We start from the raw sequence: 21234 nt of genomic DNA, 5'->3' as shown, positions 1-21234 counted from the left end.
TTCCTGTCTCTGACTACATCCTATCTCTGTCCCGCCCCCTCCCCTGACATCAGTCTGAAGAAGGGTCTCGACCCGAAACGTCACCCATTCCTTCTCACCAGAGATGCTGCCTGACCTGCTGAGTTACTCCAGTAATTTGGGTCAACCTTTAGTTTAGATTAGTTTAGTTGAGTTTAGTTCAGTTTGGTTTGGTTTAGTTCAGTTTAGCTTATTGTCACGTGTACCGAGGTACAGTGAAAAGCTTTTGTTGCGTGCTAACCAGCCAGCGGAAAGACAATACATGATTACAATTGAGCCGTCCACAGTGAACAGATACAGGATAAAGGGAATAACGTTCAGTGCAAGGTAAAGCCAGTATAGTCCCAATAGACAATAGACAATAGGTGCAGGAGGAGGCCATTCGGCCCTTCGAGCCAGCACCGCCATTCAATGTGATCATGGCTGATCATTCTCAATCAGTACCCCGTTCCTGCCTTCTCCCCATACCCCCTGACTCCGCTATCCTTAAGAGCTCTATCCAGCTCTCTCTTGAATGCATTCAGAGAATTGGCCTCCACTGCCTTCTGAGGCAGAGAATTCCACAAATTCACAACTTTCTGACTGAAAAAGTGTTTCCTCATCTCAGTTCTAAATGGCCTACCCCTTATTCTTAAACTGTGGCCCCTTGTTCTGGACTCCCCCAACATTGGGAACATGTTTCCTGCCTCTAACGTGTCCAACCCCTTAATAATCTTATACGTTTCGATAAGATCCCCTCTCATCCTTCTAAATTCCAGTGTATACAAGCCTAGTCGCTCCAGTCTTTCAACATACGACAGTCCCGCCATTCCGGGAATTAACCTAGTAAACCTACGCAGCGCGCCCTGAATAACAAGAATATCCTTCCCCAAATTTGGGCCCTGTACTAGTCTCTACAACTAGGGCCCTGTACAACTGGACACAGTACTCCAGGTGCGGTCTCACTAGGGCCCTGTACAACTGGACACAGTACTCCAGGTGCGGTCTCACTAGGGCCCTGTACAACTGGACACAGTACTCCAGGTGCGGTCTCACTAGGGCCCTGTACAACTGCACACAGTACTCCAGGTGCGGTCTCACTAGGGGCCTGTACAACTGGACACAGTACTCCAGGTGCGGTCTCACTAGGGCCCTGTACAACTGCACACAGTACTCCAGGTGCGGTCTCACTAGGGCCCTGTACAACTGCACACAGTACTCCAGGTGCGGTCGGTCTCACTAGGGCCCTGTACAACTGCACACAGTACTCCAGGTGCGGTCTCACTAGGGCCCTGTACAACTGCACACAGTACTCCAGGTGCGGTCTCACTAGGGCCCTGTACAACTGCACACAGTACTCGAGGTGCGGTCTCACTAGGGCCCTGTACAACTCAGAGCTGTGCTGCTGCTGAGACACAACCATTGTTTGAACCGATGAGGCGTAAAAATGGGGTTGAGACTAATTTACAAAATGTTGACAATGCTGCGCGCTAATTCTGATCCTTCAACTCTCTCCACCCGGTCGGCCAGTGGACGATGCGATTATCGACAGCGTGAAACAGATCTTTGGCTTCGACAGCAACAGGAAAAACCTCGTCGACCCGTTTGTAGAAGTGAGCTTTGCCGGGAAAATGGTAAGATCATGCTGACTGGACCCTCTCCCTCCTCACTCTCACTCTCAATCTCCCCCTCCCCCTCTATCTCCCCCCCTCACTCTCACTCTCTCCCCCCCCTCCACCTCTCTCTCCCTCCCCCTCCCTCTCCCTCCCTCTCCCCCTCACTCTCCCCCCTCACTCTCCCCTTCTCTCTCTCCCACTCCCCCTCACTCTCACTCTCCCCCTCACACCCCTTCACTCTCACCATCTCCCCCTCACTCTCCCCCTCCCCCTCACTCTCACTCTCCCCCTCACACCCCCTCACTCTCACCATCTCCCCCTCACTCTCCCCCTCCCCCTCACTCTCACTCTCTCCCCTCACTCTCACTCTCTCCCCTTCGCTCCCCCTCCCCTCCCCCTCCCCCTCACTCTCACTCCCTCCTCTCACTCTCCCTCTCAGTCTCTCCCCCTCATTCTCACTCTTCCTCTCACTCTCTCCCCTCCCTCCCTCTCCCCCTCACTCTCTCCCTCCCCCTCACTCTCCCCTTCCCTCTCTCCCACTCCCCCTCACTCTCCCACTCCCCCTCACTCTCCCACTCCCCCTCACTCTCTCCCTCTCACTCTCTCCCTCCTCTCACTCTCCCTCTCAATCTCTCCCCCCCCTCTCCCTCTCCCTCTCCCTCTCCCTCTCCCTCTCCCTCTCCCTCTCCCCCTCCCCGTCCCCCTCCCCCTCCCCCTCCCTCTCCCTCTCTCTCACCCTCTCCCCCTCACTTTCACTCTCTCCCCTTCACTCTCACTCACGACCCCTACCTCTCACTCTCTCCCTCACTCTCACTCTCTCCCCTCACTCTCACTCTCTCCCCTCACTCTCACTCACCCCCTCACTCTCACTCACCCCCTCACTCTCACTCTCTCCCCCTCACTCTCACTCTCCCCCTCTCACTCTCCCTCTCCCTCTCACACTCCCTCTCTCCCCCTCCCCTCCCTCTCCCCCCTCCCCTCCCTCTCCCCCCCCTCCCCTCCCTCTCCCCCTCATTCTCATCCTGTCCCCTCTACTCTCACTCTCTACTCCCCCTCTCACTCTCTCCCCCTCCCTCCCTCCCTCCCTCCCTCTCTATTCTCTCTTACTGGCAAATGGGGAATCAGGGGAGGGCACCAGTAAACGTGGAGGGGGAAGGGGAATGGGGTTAGGAGGGGAGACAGATCAGCCATGTTTGAATGGCGGAGTAGATTCGATGGGCCGAACGGCCTATCTCTGCCCCTATCACATGACCTTATGAACGTAAGTGCCGAGTATCTTAACCTGATCATGAAGGCCCGTTGTCCTGGCGACGTACATAAGTGATAGGAGCAGAACTAGGCCATTCGGCCCATCGAATCTACTCTGCCATTCAATCATGGCTGGTCTATCTCTCCCTCTCAACCCCACTCTCCTGCCTTCTCCCCATAGCCCCTGACACCCGCACTAATCAACAATCTGTCTATTTTGTCTCCTTCCTAAAGGAACATCCTTTAATTCGGAGGCTGTGCCCTCTGGTCCTAGACTCTCCCACCAGTGGAAACATCCTCTCCACATCCACTCTATCCAGGCCGCTCACCGTTCACGTTCACAAGTTTTAGCAGTAGAATGAGACCATTCGGCCCATCGAATCTATTCAATCAGGGCTGATAGACAATAGGCAATAGATGCAGGAGGAGGCCATTCGGCCCTTCAAGCCAGCACCGCCATTCAATGTGATCATGGCTGATCATTCTCAATCAGTACCGCACTAATCAAGAATCTATCTGTCTCTGCCTTAAAAATACCCACTGACTTGGCCTCCACAGCCCTCTGTGGCAAAGAGTTCCACAGATTCACCTCCCTCTGACTAAAGATTCGAGGTTGCAGGGTGAGAAGGGTGTAAGTAACTTTGTCCGTCCTCTCTTTTCCAGATCTGCAGTAAGATCATCGAGAAGAATGCCAACCCGCGGTGGAACCAGAGTCTGGTGTTGCCGATCAGGGTAAGGGACCCGACCCTCTCAATAGACATTGTTGGGCCAGTGTGGGCGGGTTGGGCCGAAGGGCCTGTTTCCACACTGTATCACTCTGTGACTCTGTGACATATTTTGGGGGGGAATGTAAACCGGAATGTTTTTTTCTTCCGCAGTTTCCCTCAATGTGTGAGAAGATGAGGATTCGCCTCACGGATTGGTGAGTTATTGCAGGCTGCATCGTACATCGTTCTCGTGATGGGCATGCTGGAATTACTCGGCAGGTCGGGCAGCATCTGACGAGAGTGGGGCAAGACTTGTCTAGTTTAGTTTGGAGATATCGCGTGGAAACAGGCCCTTCGGCCCACCGGGTCCGTGCCGACCTGCGATCCCCGCACACTAACACTACCTTACACACACTAGGGATGATTTACATTTACACCAAGCCAATTAGCCTACAAACCTGCACGTCATTGGAGTGTGGGAGGAAACCCAGGGAGAGGGAGAGGGAGAGGGAGAGGGAGAGGGAGAGGGAGAGGGAGAGGGAGAGGGAGAGGGAGAGGGAGAGGGAGAGGGAGAGGATATAGGAATAACATTTCGTGCAAGGTAGATATGGGAATAATGTTTAGTGCAAGGTAAAGCCAGCAAAGTCCGATCAAGGATAGTCCGAGGGTCACCAATGAGGTAGATAGTAGTTCAGCACTGCTCTCTGGTTGTGGTAGGATGGTTCAGTTGCCTGATAACAGCCGGGAAGAAACTGTTCCTGAATCTGGAGGTGTGCGTTTTCACACTTCTGTACCTCTTGCCTGATGGGAGAGGGGAGAAGAGGGGGTGACCGGGGTGAGACTGGTCCTTGATGATGCTGCTGGCCTTGCCGAGGCAGCGTGAGGTGTGGATGGAGTCCAGTGGAAGGGAGGTTGGTTTGTGCGATGGTCTGGGCTGCGGCCTCTTGCCCGATGGGAGAGAGGGTCAGAGGTTGTCAGAGTGAGGGAGGGTATCCGGGAGGGATGTGTTTGCTGTGCGTGTGTGTGTGGTGTGTGTGTGTGTGTGTCTATGTGTGAGTGTGTGTGCGCATATGTGTATGTGAGTGTGTGCGTGCGTGCGTGCGTGTGCGTGTGTAATGTGCGTGTGTGTGAGTGTGTGCGTGCGTGTGCGTATGTGTATGTGTGCGTGTGTGTGGTGTGTGCGTGCATGTGTGCATATGTGCGTGCGTGCGTATGCGTGTGCGCGCGAGCGCATGCGTGAGTGCGTGCGTGCATGTCTGCATGTGCGTGTGTGCGTGTACATGTGTGCGTTTGTGTATGTGTGTGTGCACGTGTACGTGTGCGTGGTGTGTGTGCACATGTGTGTATGTGAGGGTGTGAGTGTATAAGTGTGTGTCTGTGTTTCTGTGTGTGTGTGCATGTATGCGTGTGCGTGGTGCGTGTGTGCATGTGTGTATGTGAGTGTGTGAGTGTATAAGTGTGTGTTTCTGAGTGTGTGCATGTGTGCGTGTGCGTGGTGTGTGTGCGCATGTGTGTATGTGAGTGTGTGAGTGTATAAGTGTGTGTTTCTGTGTGTGTGTGCATGTGTGCGTGTGCATGTGTGCGTGTGCATGGTATGTGTGCGCATGTGTGTATGAGTGTGTGAGTGTATAAGTGTGTTTCTGTGTGTGTGTGCATTGTGTGTGTGTGCATGCGTGCGTGTGTACATGTTTGTGCATGTGTGTGTACGTATGTGTGTATGTGAGTGTGTGAGTGTATAAGTGTGTCTGTGTGTGTGCGTGTGTGCGTTGTGTATGTGTGTGTGCGTGTGCATGTGTGTGTGTGTGCGTTGTCTGTGTGTGCGTTGTGTGTGTGTGTGTGTGCGTGCGTGTGGCCATGGGCGTGAGTCAGACTGCCACTGTCTTCTTCCCACACAGGGATCGCCTCTCCCACAATGATGTGATCGGCACCACCTACCTGTGCATGTCAAAGATCTCCGCCCCGGGAGGTGAGATCGAAGGTGAGCACCTGGACCTTTCCCAATCAATGGCTTTGATCGAAAGATACAGCAAGGGACAGGCCCTTCAGCCCACAGAGTCCACGCTGACCATCGATCACCCGTTCACACGCGTTCTATGTTACCCCACTTTCATATCCACTCCCTACACACTAGCAACAATTTACCAAGGGCCAACTAGCCTGCAGTTGGTAGAGCTACTGTCTCAAAGTGCCAGTGACCCCGGTTCGATCCTGACCCCGGGTGCTAGAGCCTGTACGTTCTCCCCGTGACCGCGTGGGTTTCCCCCGGGCGCTCCGGTTTCTTCCCACATCCCCAAAGACGTGCGGGTTTGGAGGTTCAGTTGAGAGTCTAGAGATAAAGCACGGAACAGGCCCTTCGGCCCATCGAGTCCACGCCGACCATCCATCACCCGTTCACACACGTTCTATGTTATCCCACTTTCCCATCCACTCCCTGCACACTGGGGGGCAATTTACAGTGGGCCGACTAGCCGACAAAGCCGCGCATCTTTGGGATGTGGGAGGAAACCGGAGCACCCGGAGGAAACCCACGTGGTCACAGGGAGAACGTACAAACTCCGCACACAGGCAGCACCCGAGGTCAGGATTGAACCCGGGTCTCTGGTGCTCTACCGCTGCGCCACCGTCAATTTGAGAAGACATAAAAATGCATCGGGTTCATAGTAATGGTCGGGGCAAGGTGAGATCCATCTGTACAGCATGGAAACAGGCCCTTCGGCCCATCTTGTCCATGCCGGCCAAGTTGGCACACTGGGCTAGTTCCATTTACCTGCATTTAGCACATATTTAGTTTAGTTTAGAGATACAGCGCGGAAACAGGCCCTTCGGCCCACCTGGTCCGAGCTGACCAGCGATCCCTGCACACACATGCACACACACACATGCACAAATGCACACATGTACACACACGCACAGGCACACATGCACACATATCCTATACCCACTAGGGACAATTTTTACATTTACCAAGCCAATTAACCTACAAACCTGCACGTCTTTGGAGTGTGGGAGGAAACCGAAGATCTCGGAGAAAACCCACGCAGGTCACGGGGAGAACGTACAAACTCCGTACAGACGGCACCCGTGGTCAGATCCTTGGTCAGAGTGGAACCCGGGTCTCTGGCGCTGTGAGGCAGCAGCTCTACCCGCTGTGCCACCGTGCCGCCCCTCTGCTTTCAAAGGTTCGCTGTCGGCAGCAGACGGGGTGGAACACGACCTGTGTGGGCTGCTGCCGGCCATCGCTGACCTGGCGAATGCAATAATGATCGCCGCTGTTCCAACAGGTTCCTGCCGTGACTAACCCTCCTGCACCCTGAACTGATCCCACTCCCAACTGCAGAGTAACATGGGGATCTGTGCTGGGGACCGGCTGTCGGTGGGATGGGATAGTGTGGAGCGGAGAGAGTGTAGAGTAGAGTGTAGAGTAGAGTGTAGAGTAGAGTGTAGAGTGGAGTGTAGAGTAGAATGTAGAGTGTAGAGTAGAGTGTAGAGTAGAATGTAGAGTGTAGATTGTAGAGTAGAGTGTAGAGTAGAGTAGAGTGTAGAGTAGAGTGTAGAGTAGAGTGTATAGAGTGTAGAATAGAGTGTAGAGTGTGGTGTAGAGTGTGGAGTGTAGAGTAGAGTGTAGTGTAGAGTGTAGAGTAGAGTGTAGAGTAGAGTGTGGTGTAGAGTAGAATGTAGAGTGTAGAGTAGAGTGTAGAGAGTAGAGTAGAGTGTAGAGTAGAGTGTAGAGTGTAGGGAGTAGAGTGTAGATTGTAGAGTAGAGTGTAGAGTGTAGAGAGTAGAGTAAAGTGTAGAGTGTAGAGCGTAGAGTGTAGAGTGTAGAGTGCAGTGTAGAGTGTAGGGTATAGAGTGTAGAGTAGAGTGGAGAGTGTAGAGTGTAGAGTAGAGTGCAGAATATAGTGTAGAGTGTAGAGTAGAGTGTAGAGTAGAGTGTAGAGTAGAGTGTAGAATAGAGTGTAGAGTAGAGTGTAGAGTGTAGAGTAGAGTATAGAGTAGAGTGTAGAGTAGAGTGTAGAGTAGAGTGTAGAGTGTAGAGTAGAGTGTAGAGTAGAATGTAGAGTAGAGTGTAGAGTGTAGAATGTAGAGTAGTGTTGAGTAGAGTGTAGAGTGGAGTGTACAGAATGTAGAGTGTAGTGTAGAGTGTAGAGTAGAGTGTAGAGTAGAGTGTGGAGTGTAGAGTAGAATGTAGAGTGTAGAGTAGAGAGTAGAGTAGAGTGTAGAGTAAAGTGTAGGGAGTAGAGTGTAGATTGTAGAGTAGAGTGTAGAGTGTAGATTGTAGAGTAGAGTGTAGAGTGTAGAGAGTAGAGTAAAGTGTAGAGTGTAGAGCGTAGAGTGTAGAGTGTAGAGTGCAGTGTAGAGTGTAGGGTATAGAGTGTAGAGTAGAGTGGAGAGTGTAGAGTGTAGAGTAGAGTGCAGAATATAGTGTAGAGTGTAGAGTAGAGTGTAGAGTAGAGTGTAGAGTGTAGAGTAGAGTGTAGAATAGAGTGTAGAGTAGAGTGTAGAGTGTAGAGTAGAGTATAGAGTAGAGTGTAGAGTAGAGTGTAGAGTAGAGTGTAGAGTGTAGAGTAGAGTGTAGAGTAGAATGTAGAGTAGAGTGTAGAGTGTAGAATGTAGAGTAGTGTTGAGTAGAGTGTAGAGTGGAGTGTACAGAATGTAGAGTGTAGTGTAGAGTGTAGAGTAGAGTGTAGAGTAGAGTGTGGAGTGTAGAGTAGAATGTAGAGTGTAGAGTAGAGAGTAGAGTAGAGTGTAGAGTAAAGTGTAGGGAGTAGAGTGTAGATTGTAGAGTAGAGTGTAGAGAGTAGAGAGTAGAGTAGAGTGTAGAGTGTAGAGTAAAGTGTAGAGTGTAGAGTAGAGTGTAGAATAGAGTGTAGAGTAGAGTGTAGAGTGTAGAGTGTAGAGTAGTATAGAGTAGAGTGTAGAGTAGAGTAGAGTGTAGAGTAGAATGTAGAGTGTAGAGTGTAGAGTGTAGAGTAGAGTGTAGAATAGAGTGTAGAGTGTGGAGTGTAGAGTGTAGAGTGTAGAGTGTAGAGTAGAGTGTGGTGTAGAGTAGAATGTAGAGTGTAGAGTAGAGTGTAGAGTGTAGAGTAGAGTAGAGTGTAGAGTAGAGTGTAGGGAGTAGAGTGTAGATTGTAGAGTAGAGTGTAGAGAGTAGAGTAAAGTGTAGAGTGTAGAGCACAGAGAGTAGAGTGTAGAGTGTAGAGTGCAGAGTGTAGAGTATAGAGTGTAGAGTGTAGAGTGTAGAGTAGAGTGCAGAGTATAGTGTAGAGTGTAGAGTAGAGTGTAGAGTAGAGTGTAGAGTGTAGAGTGTAGAGTAGAATGTAGAGTGTAGAGTGTAGAGTAGAGTGTAGAATAGAGTGTAGAGTGTGGAGTGTAGAGTGTAGAGTAGAGTGTGGAGTGTAGAGTAGAATGTAGAGTGTAGAGTAGAGTGTAGAGTGTAGAGAGTAGAGTGTAGAGTAGAGTGTAGGGAGTAGAGTGTAGATTGTATAGAGTGTAGAGTGTAGAGAGTAAAGTGTAGAGTGTAGAGCGTAGAGAGTAGAGTGTAGAGTGCAGTGTAGAGTGTAGAGTATAGAGTGTAGAGTGTAGAGTAGAGTGCAGAGTATAGTGTAGAATGTAGAGTAGAGTGTAGAGTAGAGTGTAGAGTAGAGTGTAGAGTAGAGTGTAGAGTGTAGAGTAGAGTATAGAGTAGAGTGTAGAGTAGAGTGTAGAGTAGACTGTAGAGTAGAGTGTAGAGTAGAGTGCAGAGTAGAGTGTAGAGTGTAGAATGTAGAGTGTAGAGTAGAGCGTAGAATGTAGAACATAGAGTGTGGAGCGGAGAGTGTGGAGTGTAGAGTGTAGAGTAGAGTGTAGAGTGTAGAACATAGAGTGTAGAGTGTAGAGTGTAGAGTAGAGAGTAGAGTGTAGAGTGTAGAGAGTAGAGTAGAATAGAGCGTAGAGTAGAGTGTAGAGTAGAGTGTAGAGTAGAGTGTAGAGTGTAGAGTCTAGAGCGTAGAGTGTAGAGTGTAGAGCGTAGAGTGTAGAGTTTGGAGCGTAGAACAGAGCATATGGAACATAGATCATATAGAACATATCGGGCAGATAGAACATATAGTGTATAGACCATAAACCATAGATCCTAGAATATAGATCAGTGCAGCCCTGGAACAGGCCCTTTGGCCCACAACGTCTGTGCTGATCCCTTATTTCTCTGCACGTCTGCTTATCCATGAGTCCATCTAAAAGCCTCCTAAACACCAAGAGATGTTAAAACATAGAACAGGTCACCCCCTCATCCTCCTGCGCTCCGAGGAATAGAGTCCTAGCCTGCCCAACCTCTCCCAGTAGCTCAGGCCCTCGAGTCCTGGTCCTGTTCTCCAAAGTGCATGGTCTCTGAGGAAGATGTTTTGGTTATTTGCAGGTCTCGTGGCAATTCCCGTTGATCTGACGATGCTTTATTCATTTCCCTCGCTCCCCCTCTCCTCTCCTCTCTTCTCTCTCTCATGTCCCCATCCTGATGTTACCCTCTAACAATCTCCATTTCTTTGTACCTCAGATGTTCCCCCAGTGAAGAGTGAATCCACCAGTGGCTGTAGGTTTTTGTTTGAGTTGACTGTGCGGGAATGGTTTTGGCTGGTTTTTATTTTAGCATGGCTTGCCGCAGGTGCTACCGGGTGATGATTGAGTGAGGCTTCGGCTTGATGCTCACCTGCCTCGGCACCTGCACAGGGAAGGAACTGCAGGTGCTGGGCTCAACAACGAAGATAGACGCCAAATCCTGGAGTAACTCAGCGGGGCAGGCAGCATCTCTGGAGAGAAGGGATGGGTGACGTTTCATCTCCCAACACTTTGATTCCACCTCCCATTCCCACACTGACCTTTCAGGTCTAGGCTTCCTCCGTTGTCAGAGTGAGGCCAAACGCAAATTGGAGGAACAGCACCTCATATTTTGCTTGGGCAGGTTACGGCCCAGTCTCTAACTTCAAGTAACCCCAGCATTCTCTTCATCCCTCCCCCACCCAAGTCGCACCAGCTTCTTGTTCTCACCCAACAAACCCAACCAACAATGGCCTGTTTCAATAGACAACAGACAATAGACAATAGGTGCAGGAGGAGGCCATTCGGCCCTTCGCGCCAGCACCGCCATTCAATGTGATCATGGCTGATCATTCTCAATCAGTACCCCGTTCCTGCCTTCTCCCCATAGCCCCTGACTCTGCTATCCTTAAGAGCTCTATCTAGCTCTCTCTTGAATGCATTCAGAGAATTGGCCTCCACTGCCTTCTGAGGCAGAGAATTCCACAGATTCACAACTCTCTGACTGAAAAAGTTTTTCCTCATCTCCGTTCTAAATGGCCTACCCCTTATTCTTAAACTGTGGCCCCCGGTTCTGGACTCCCCCAACATCGGGCACATGTTTCCTGCCTCTAACGTGTCCAACCCCTTAATAATCTTATACGTTTCGATAAGATCCCCTCTCATCCTTCTAAATTCCAGTGTATACAAGCCTAGTTGCTCCAGTCTTTCAACATATGACAGTCCCGCCATTCCGGGAATTAACCTAGTAAACCTACGCTGCACGCCCTCAATAGCAAGAATATCCTTCCTCAAATTTGGAGACCAAAACTGCACACAGTACTCCAGGTGCGGTCTCACTAGGGCCCTGTACAACTGCAGAAGGACCTCTTTGCTCCTATACTCAACTCCTCTTGTTATGAAGGTCTAGGCTTCCTCTGTTGAATGAGGCCAAACGCAAATTGGAGGAACTGCACCTCATATTTCGCTTGGGCAGCTTACGGCATTCAAGTAACCCCGGCATTCCCTCTATCTCCATCCCTCCCCCACCCAAGTCACACCAGCTTCTTGTTCTCACCCAACAAACCCAACCAACAATGGCCTGTTTCCTTTATCATCATTACTTTTTCACATATCTTTCATTCATTGTTCGATATCTCTCTACATCACCGCCGAAATCTCTCGTTTCCCTCTCCCGTGACTTTCAGTCTGAAGAAGGGCCTCGACCCGAAACGTCACCCATTCCTTCTCTCCAGAGATGCTGCCTGACCCGCTGAGTTACTCCAGCATTTTGTGTCTATCTTTGGCACCTGTATGCCTTGGCTTTGGCTGCTCCACCAATGCATGGCTGACTAGACACCCACCGGCAATTGAATAACCCCCCCTCGCTTACACTTCCCAATGTTCGCTGCAAGGTTTCTCAGAGTCAGAGAGTCGTAGAGTATGAAAACAGGCCCTTCAGCCCAACATGACCACGCCGACCAACATGTCCCATATACACTAGTCCCACCTGTCCACGTTTTGCCCATATCCCTCTAAACCTATTCCAACCACGTACCTGTCTAAATGTTTCTTAAACATTGTGGCAGTACCTGCCTCAACTACCTGCTCTGGCAGTCATAGAGTCATACAGCGTGACTCAGGCCCTTCGGCCCAACTTGCCCACACCGCCCAACATGTCCCCACACACGAGTCCTTCCTGTCCATAATCCCTCTAAACCTGTCCTATCCATGTACCGGTTTAAATGTCTCTTAAAAGTTGGGATAGTCCCAGCCTCAACTACCTCCTCCGGCAGCTTGTTCCGTACACCCACCACCCTCTGTGTGAAAAAGTTACCCCTCAGGTTCCTATCAAATCTTTCCCCCCCCCCCCCCCCCCCCCCCCCCGCTCAGCTTAAACCCATGCCCTCGGGTTCTCAGGTAAACAAGGAACTGCAGATGCCGGTTAATGCACAAAAGGGCGTAAAGTGCTGGAGTCACTCAGCGGGACAGGCAGCATCTCTGGAGAACGCAGATGGGTGACGTATATCCGTTTCGAGACCCTCCTTGAGTCTGACGAAAGTTTTTCAACCTGAAACGTCACCCATTCTTTCTCTCTGGCCCGCTGAGTTACTCCGGCGTTTTTGAGTCTCCCTTCGGTTTAACACCAGCAAACTGCAGTTCCTTCCCACGCCCGCTTCTCCTAACGTTGACATTGACCGGCCAGAGTCAACTGGTTTCATGTGGAAATTCGGGGCAGGTGGTCCCCATTCTCCACGTCCACCGTCGCTGGATCAGATCAGAGCGCGGGTGAGTTCAGAGCAAGGACCACTTTGGCTGGATCTAACATGGGGTGCTCCCACCAACTTCACACCGTCACCTCAGACTGTGTTGCGGGCTCCTTCGTGGCTGAATGGTGTCCTTCTCTTGGTGGTGGCATCGGGAATGGTGTTGGGGTCCATCCTTGGGTTTCACCAATGGAGATGGTGTTGGGGTCCACCCTTGGGCTTCGCCAATGGAGATGGTGTTGGCGTCTAGCCTCGGGCTTCGCCAATGGAGATGGTGTTGGGGTCCACCCTTGGGCTTCACCAATGGAGATGGTGTTGGGGTCCACCCTTGGGCTTCGCCAATGGAGACGGTGTTGGGGTCCATCCTTGGGCTTCACCAATGGAGATGGTGTTGGGGTCCATCCTTGGGCTTCACCAATGGAGACGGTGTTGGGGTCCACCCTTGGGCTTCACCAATGGAGACGGTGTTGGGGTCTACCCTCGGGCTTCGCCAATGGAGATGGTGTTGAGGTCCACCCTTGGGCTTCGCCAATGGAGATGGTGCTGGGGGGAAAGGGCACTTGGTGTCATTGAGGAGATGATGACAACTCGGGGGCTTGGTTGGCGGGTGACGGGCGACGGGGTGTTGGGTTTGGGGCGATGGATGGGGTCGTCTTCACGGTGCTGAGGTTGGGACGTGGCGTCACGGGATGGAGATGGGGATGGGTCTGAGTTTGTGCGGAGGCGTTACGGACTGTGCGAGGCGCAACAGCAGATGATGGATTAACATGTGCAGGAAAGAATCTGCAGATGCTGGCTTAAATCAAAGGTAGATACACAATGTTGGAGCAACTCAGCGGGTCAGGCAGCATCTCGGGAGGGAAGGAATATACACTGGAATTTAGAAGGATGAGAGGAGATCTTATCGAAACGTTAAAGATTATTAAGGGGCTGGACACGTTAGAGGCAGGAAACATGTTCCCAATGTTGGGGGAGTCCAGAACCAGGGGCCACAGTTTAAGAATAAGGGGTAGGCCTTCTCCCCATACCCCCTGACTCCGCTATCCTTAAGAGCTCTATCTAGCTCTCTCTTGAACGCATTCAGGGAATTGGCCTCCACTGCCTTCTGAGCCAGAGAATTCCACAGATTCACACACTCTCTGACTGAAAACGACTTTCCTCATCTCCGTTCTAAATGGCCTACCCCTTATTCTTAAACTGTGGCCCCTGGTTCTGGACTCCCCCAACATTGGGAACATGTTTCCTGCCTCTAACGTGTCCAACCCCTTAATAATCTTATATGTTTGAATAAGATCCCCTCTCGTCCTTCTAAATTCCAGTGTATACAAGCCTAGCCACTCCAGTCTTTCAACATACGGACAGTCCCGCCATTCTGACTGAGGGTCAGGGGAGAGGGAAATGAGAGATATGAAAGGGTTACAAAGGACAAATGAACGAAAGATGAATGAATGAATAAGTTTATTGGCCAAGTATGTGCATATACAAGGAATGTGCCTTGGTGCTCCGCTCGCAAATGACAACACAAACATACAGTTAACAATTAAGAAGGAATGGGTAATGGGAATGAGACTGGGATTGTTAGGTGTGATTGAGCGACTGGAGCGACTGGGCCTGTATACTCTGGAATTTAGAAGGATGAGAGGGGGATCTTATTGAAACATACAAGATTATTAAGGGATTGGACACGTTAGAGGCAGGAAATATGTTCCCAATGTTGGGGGGAGTCCAGATCCAGGGGCCACAGTTTAAGAATAAGGGAAAAGAATAAGCCATTTAGAACGGAGATGAGGAAAAACATTTTCAGTCAGAGAGTTGTAAAATCTGTGGAATTCTCTGCCTTAGAAGGCAGTGGCCAATTATCTGGATGCTTTTAAGAGAGAGTTAGATAGGGCTCTTAATGATAGCAGAGTCAGGGGGTATGGGGAGAAGGCAAGGAACGGGGTACAGATTGTGGATGATCAGCCATGATCACATTGAATGCCGGTGCTGGCTCGAAGGGCCGAATGGCCTCCTCCTGCACCTATTGTCTATTGTCTGTTTGGACGGGAACATGCTGGGAAAATTTGGTGGGATTAGGACCTTGGGATGGGAATGTGATTGAGACCATTTTGACGGGATTGAAATGTTTTAGGAAGAAAGAAATGCAGAAGGACAAATGAAAGCCAGCAAGGATGAGCCAGGAATGGGTGGAATCCACATCGTTTTGGAGGCAAGGATGGGAATGGGAATGAGGATTTGGTGGGGTGGTGGTCTCCAACAATCTCCAGGTTCTTGGGTCCGATCATGTCGGGCAGTCCTTGGGAGAGATTTTGGAATGGATGATTGGACGGAATTGGAATGTTTGGGAAGCGAGTGTGATTGAGACAGTTTGGCAGGATTGAGATGTTTTGATGGGACTGGCAGGGAAGGTTTGGCGGGATTGAGACATTGGGATGGGAACGTGACTGGGAAAACGTGGTGGGATTGAGATGTTGGGATGGGAACGTGACTGGGGAGGTTTGGCGGATCGAGACGTTGGGATGGGAATGTGACTGGGGAAAACGTGGTGAGATTTGAGATGTTGGGATGGGTCTGTGACTGGGGGGGTTTGGTGCGAATACTACATTGGGATGGGAACATGGCTGGGAAATCTTTGAGGGTCGAGACGTGTTGATGGGAATGAGACTGGGAATGTTAGGTGTGATTGAGATGTTCGGACGGGAATGTGCTGGGAAAATATGGCGGGATTCGGACCTTGGGATGGGAATGTGATGGAGACCATTTGACGGGAATGAAATGTGTTTGGGTTGGGTTGTGGTTGGGGAACAGTCGATGGGATTGGGATTTGTGTCAAGTTTGGACCGGGAGGAATGCTGGGGTCTGGACGGTTATTTTTGACGCAAGGTAACACCTTCCTCTGTGTCTCTCTCTGCCTTCCTGCTCCATCCCCCGACGGCAGTGGACGACGGTCTGGGATACCTGCCCACCTTCGGGCCCTGCTTCGTCAACCTGTACGGCAGCCTGCGGGAGTTCACGGGCTTCCCCGACCCCTACGTGGACATGAACCTCGGCAAGGTAAGGAGCACGCTGGGGTCGCCAACTGTGGCGTAGTAGCCTGGGACATCCCGTATTCTGGGCTAAATTGGGAAGTTTGTCCTGTATTAGGCCCGGGGGGGGGTGCTGTAGGCCCAGTCACTAGGCCTGAACGCTCTTGGCCCGGACCTTGTAGGCCCGGACACAATAGGCCTGGACGCTGTAGGCCCGGACACTAGGCCCGAACGCTGTAGGCCCAGACTGGAGCGACTGGGCTTGTCTACACTGGCATTTAGAAGGATGAGAGGAGATCTTATCGAAACGTATAAGATTATTAAGGGATTGGACACCCTGGAGGCAGGAAACATGTTCCCAATGTTGGGGGAGTCCAGAACAAGGGGCCACAGTTTAAGAATAAGGGGTAGGCCATTTAGAACGGAGATGAGGAAAATCTTTTTCACCCAGAGAGTTGTGAATCTGTGGAATTCTCTGCCTCAGAAGGCAGTGGAGGCCAATTCTCTGGTTCCTTGCAAGAGAGAGCTAGATAGAGCTCTTAAGGATAGCGGAGTCAGGGGTAATGGGGAGAAGGCAGGAGCGGGGTACTGATTGACAATGATCAGCCATGATCACATTGAATGGGGGTGCTGGCTCGAAGGATCCGAATGGCCTCCTCCTGCACCTATTGTCTATTGTCTATTGTCTCTCCAGGGTGAGGCAATGGCCTATCGAGGAAGGATCCTGGTGGAACTGAGCACCAAGCTGGTGGAGCGGGCCGAGCAGAAGATCGAGGAGATACCCTCGGATGACCTCCTGAGATTGGAGGTAATTTTGCTGGACGTGTTGGGTTTGGAGCCAGTCACGTCTCACAGAAACCTAACGGAAGGGCGGCACGGCGGTAGAGTTGCTGCCTCACAGCGCCAGGGACCCGGGTTCCATCCTGACTACGGGCGCTAAAACGTACATGATCCACACCCCTCTATTCCCTGCATATCCATGTGCCCACGTACAAACCTGCACGGAGTTTGTACGTTCTCCCCGTGACCTGCGTGCGTTTTCTCCGGGTTCTCCGGTCTCCTCCCACATCCCACAGACGAATTGGCTTAATTGGTTAATTGGCTTGGTACAAAATGTAAAATTGTCCCCAGTGCGTGTAGGATAGTGTTAGTGTGCGGGGATCGCTGGTCGGTGCGGACTCGGTGGGCCGAAGGGCCTGTTTCCGCGCTGTGTCTCTGAACTAAACTAAACACGTAGAGTCATAGAGTCATAAACAGTGTGGAAACAGGCCCTTCGGCCCGACTCGCCCACACTGGCCCAACATTGTCCCAGCTTCACTAGTCATAGAGTGATACAGTGTGGAAACAGGCCCTTCGGCCCAACTCGCCCACACTGGCCAACAATGTCCCAGCTTCACTAGTCCCACTTGCCTGCGCTTGGTCCATATCCCTCCAAACCTGTCCTATCCATGTATCTGTCCAACTGTTTCTTAAACGATGGGATAGTCCCAGCCTCAACTACCTCCTCTGGCAGCATGTTCCATACACCCACCACCCTCTGTGTGAAAAGTTACCCCTCGGATTACTATTAAATCTTTTCCCCTTCACCTTGAACCTGTGTCCTCTGGTCCTCGATTCCCCTACTCTGGGCAAGAGACTCTGTGCATCTACCCGATCTATTCCTCTCATGATTTTGTTCACCTCTATAAGATCACCCCTCATCCTCCTGCGCTCCATGGAATAGAGACCCAGCCTGCTCAACCTCTCCCTGTGGCTCACACCCTCTAGTCCTGGCAACATCCTCGTAAATCCTTTCAAGCTAGGAGCATGAAGACACTCCCTGAGATGTTGTGAAGTAGACAAAATGGACACCCACTGGCCTGTGAACATCAATCAAAGCATTTAGCCAAAAGAGATTCTCCAGGATCTTACCTGGGCTTGCAGGCTTGAGTTATAGGGAGTGGTTGGATAGGCTGAGACTTTTTCTCTGTGGAGTGAAGGGGGCTGAGGGGTGACCTTATCGAGAGGTATAAGATCATGAAGAGAATGGATAAGGTGATCGCTCACAGTCTTTACCCCAGGGTGGAGGATTCTAAAAGTAGAGGCGTTTGGTGTGCTTTCTTAGCCATTGCTTCAATATGGCCGATCCTGGACAAATTGCTGGTGATATTAACTCCTAGGAACAGGACCCCTACAACTAGGGTTGCCAACCGCCCCATATTAGCTGGGACATCCCATATTTTGGGCTAAATTGGATTGTATCGTATGGGACTGCCCTTGCCCCGTATTAGGTCCGCTCGGTGCTGCAGGCCCGGACACTGTAGGCCCGGACAGTGTAGCCCCGGACAGTGTAGCCCCGGACAGTGTAGGCCCGGACACTGTAGGCCCGGACAGTGTAGGCCCGGACAGTGTAGGCCCGGACACTGTAGGCTCCGGACACTGTAGGCCCGGACAGTGTAGGCCAGGACACTGTAGGCCAGGACACTGTAGGCCCGGACACTGTAGGCCCGGGCACTGTGGGCCCGGACACTGTAGGCCCGGACACTGTAGGCCCGGGCACTGTGGGCCCGGACACTGTGGGCCCGGACACTGTAGACCCGGACACTGTAGGCCTGGACACTGTAGGCCCGGGCACTGTGGACCCGGACACTGTGGGCCCGGACACTGTGGGCCTGGACACTGTAGACCCGAACATTGTAGGCCTGGACACTGTGGATCCGGACACTGTAGGCCCGGACACTGTAGGCCCGGACACTGTAGGCCCGGACACTGTAGGCCCGGACACTGTAGGCCCAGACACTGTAGGCCCGCACACTGTAAGCCCGGACACTGTAGGCCCGGACACTGCAGGCCCGGACAGTGTAGACCCGGACAGTGTAGGCCCGGACACTGTAGGCCTGGACACTGTGGACCCGGACACTGTAGGCCCGGACACTGTAGGCCCAGACACTGTAGGCCCGGACACTGTAGGCCCGCACACTGTAGGCCCAGACACTGTAGGCCCGGATACTGCAGGCCCGGACAGTGTAGACCCGGACACTGTAGGCCCGGACAGTGTAGGTCCGGACACTGTAGGCCTGGGTGCGCGGGGCGGTGATGGCCGGCAGCGTGGGGCGGTGACGGTGTCACCCTTTGTCCCTTGTTTGGTGGTAAGTGAGGAAGTTGGCGACCCCCCTACCCACAACTCTCACCGACTTCTGCAGAAGCACTACCCCGACGCTCGGTGGGTTTGAGTGGCCCAGCCGCGCTCCTGTGGCCTGTGAAGCGACGGGCCCGAAGCTTTCAACCACTCCCCGCTCTCCGCTCCCTGCAGAAACACCTACGCCGCCGCAAGTTCCACCTGTGCGCCGCCTTCTACTCGGCCTCCATGCTGCAGGAGGTGGGCGACGCCGTGCAGCTCGAGGTCAGCATCGGCAACTACGGCAACAAGTTCGACGCCACCTGCCTCCCCCTGGCCTCCACCACCCAGTACAGCAGGGCCGTGTTTGATGGTACGGATAGGAACGCTCGCACGATGCAACGTAACGCGCGGGGCGCAGCCGATCTTGCTTGTGGTCACTGGGCTGGTGGTGGTGGTGTGTGCAGTGAATGGTGTGTCCATTGGAGTGTGGCTATTGGGGAGTGTGAGGAAAGATTGGAAAGACTGGGGTTGTATTCACTGGAGTTTAGAAGGATGAGAGGGGATCTTACAGAGACGTAGACAATAGACAACGGACAATAGACAATGGACAATGGACAATAGACAATGGACAATGGACAATGGACAATAGACAATGGACACGACACTGGACACTGGACACTGGACAATAGACAATGGACAATAGACAATGGACAATAGACAATGGACAATAGACAATGGACAATAGACAATGGACAATAGACAATGGACAATAGACAATGGACAATAGACAATGGACAATAGACAATGGACAATAGACAATGGACAATAGACAATGGACAATAGACAATGGACACTGGACAATAGACAATAGACAATAGGTGCAGGAGGAGGCCATTCGGCCCTTCGAGCCAGCACCGCCATTCAATGTGATCATGGCTGATCATATCTCAATCAGTACCCCGTTCCTGCCTTCTCCCCATACCCCCTGACTCCGCTATCCTTAAGAGCTCTATCTAGCTCTCTCTTGAATGCATTCAGAGAATTGGCCTCCACTGCCTTCTGAGGCAGAGAATTCCACAGACTTACAACTCTCTGACTGAAAAGGTTTTTCCTCATCTCAGTTCTAATTGGCCTACCCCTTATTCTTAAACTGTGGCCCCTGGTTCTGGGCTCCCCCAACATTGGGAACATGTTTCCTGCTTCTAACGTGTCCAACCCCTTAATAATCTTAAACGTTTCGATAAGATCTCCTCTCATCCTTCTAAATTCCAGTGTATACAAGCCTAGTCGCTCCAGTCTTTCAACATATGACAGTCCCGCCATTCCGGGAATTAACCTAGTAAACCTACGCTGCACGCCCTCAATAGCAAGAATATCCTTCCTCAAATTTGGAGACCAAATCTGCACACAGTACTCCAGGTGCGGCCTCACTAGGGCCCTGTACAACTGCAGAAGGACCTCTTTGCTCCTATACTCAACTCCTTTAGTTATGAAGGCCAACATTCCATTGGCTTTCTTCACTGCCTGCTGTACCTGCATGCTTCCTTTCAGTGACTGATGCACTAGGACACCCAGATGTCGTTGTATGTCCCCTGTTCCTAACTTGACACCATTCAGATAGTCTAGCTTCTAGTCACTTGATTGGTGGTGTGTCCAGTGAATGGTGTGTCCATTGGGAATGTGGCTATTGGGGAGTGTGAGGAAAGATTGGAAAGACTGGGCTTGTATTCACTGGAATTTAGAAGGATGAGAGGGGATCTTATAGAGACATACAAAATTATAACAAGGACTGGACAAGCTAGATGCAGGAAAAATGTTCCCCAATGTTGGGGGAGTCCAGAACCAGGGGCCACACAGTCTAAGAATAAAGGGGAGGCCATTTAAAACTGAGGTGAGAAGGAACTTTTTCACCCAGAGAGTTGTGAATTTGTGGAATTCTCTGCCACAGAGGGCAGTGGAGGCCAATTCACTGGATGAATTTAAAAGAGAGTTAGACAGAGCTCTAGGGGCTAGTGGAATCAAGGGATATGGGGAGAAGGCAGGCACGGGTTATTGATTGTGGACGATCAGCCATGATCACAATGAATGGCGATGCTGGCCCAAAATTGCTTATAAATTGCTAAAATCCGATCAAGGATAGGCCAAGGGTCCCTGATGAGGTAGATTGTAGTTCAGCACTGCTCTCTGGTTGTGGTAGGATGGTTCAGTTGCCTGATAACAGCTGGGAAGAAACTGCCCCTGAATCTGGAGGTGTGCATTTTCACACTTCGAGCACAATATGTAGGGATCGTCAGACAGCTATCGTTAACAAAACATACATTTTATATTCAATTGGTGCGTCGGTAGTTTTTCCTCATTTAGTCTATTGTGTTTAACAAGAGACTGAAGGTATTGGATTCGGAGATACGGTAAGAATTCTTTGTTTGGGTGCTATCCAGTCCATTCACACTGCACAGGAGTGCTATCCACCCATATGCAAGTACAACAGGTAGTGCAACGAGTCAC

General features: G+C 51.3%; 1 protein-coding gene across 1 annotated transcript in view; it reads left to right on the top strand.

Moving 5' to 3' along the window:
- Positions 1–21141, top strand: part of LOC144598309 (dysferlin-like) — a 96994-nt gene extending 75853 nt beyond the window's left edge. The window contains exons 11-19 of the mRNA XM_078408294.1: positions 1528–1631; positions 3525–3593; positions 3740–3783; positions 5464–5546; positions 10098–10133; positions 15542–15657; positions 16324–16437; positions 18922–19170; positions 21091–21141. Of these exons, the coding sequence (XP_078264420.1) occupies positions 1528–1631; positions 3525–3593; positions 3740–3783; positions 5464–5546; positions 10098–10133; positions 15542–15657; positions 16324–16437; positions 18922–19170; positions 21091–21141 (866 nt within the window). The remainder of the gene's footprint in view (positions 1–1527; positions 1632–3524; positions 3594–3739; positions 3784–5463; positions 5547–10097; positions 10134–15541; positions 15658–16323; positions 16438–18921; positions 19171–21090) is intronic.
- The last annotated feature ends 93 nt before the right edge of the window (positions 21142–21234 follow it).

This window comes from Rhinoraja longicauda, chromosome 1 (assembly GCF_053455715.1).
Source record: "Rhinoraja longicauda isolate Sanriku21f chromosome 1, sRhiLon1.1, whole genome shotgun sequence".
Taxonomy (NCBI): domain Eukaryota; kingdom Metazoa; phylum Chordata; class Chondrichthyes; order Rajiformes; family Arhynchobatidae; genus Rhinoraja; species Rhinoraja longicauda.
The sequence above is the reverse complement of the archived record's forward strand: the minus strand, read 5'-3'. Positions and strand labels throughout refer to the sequence as shown.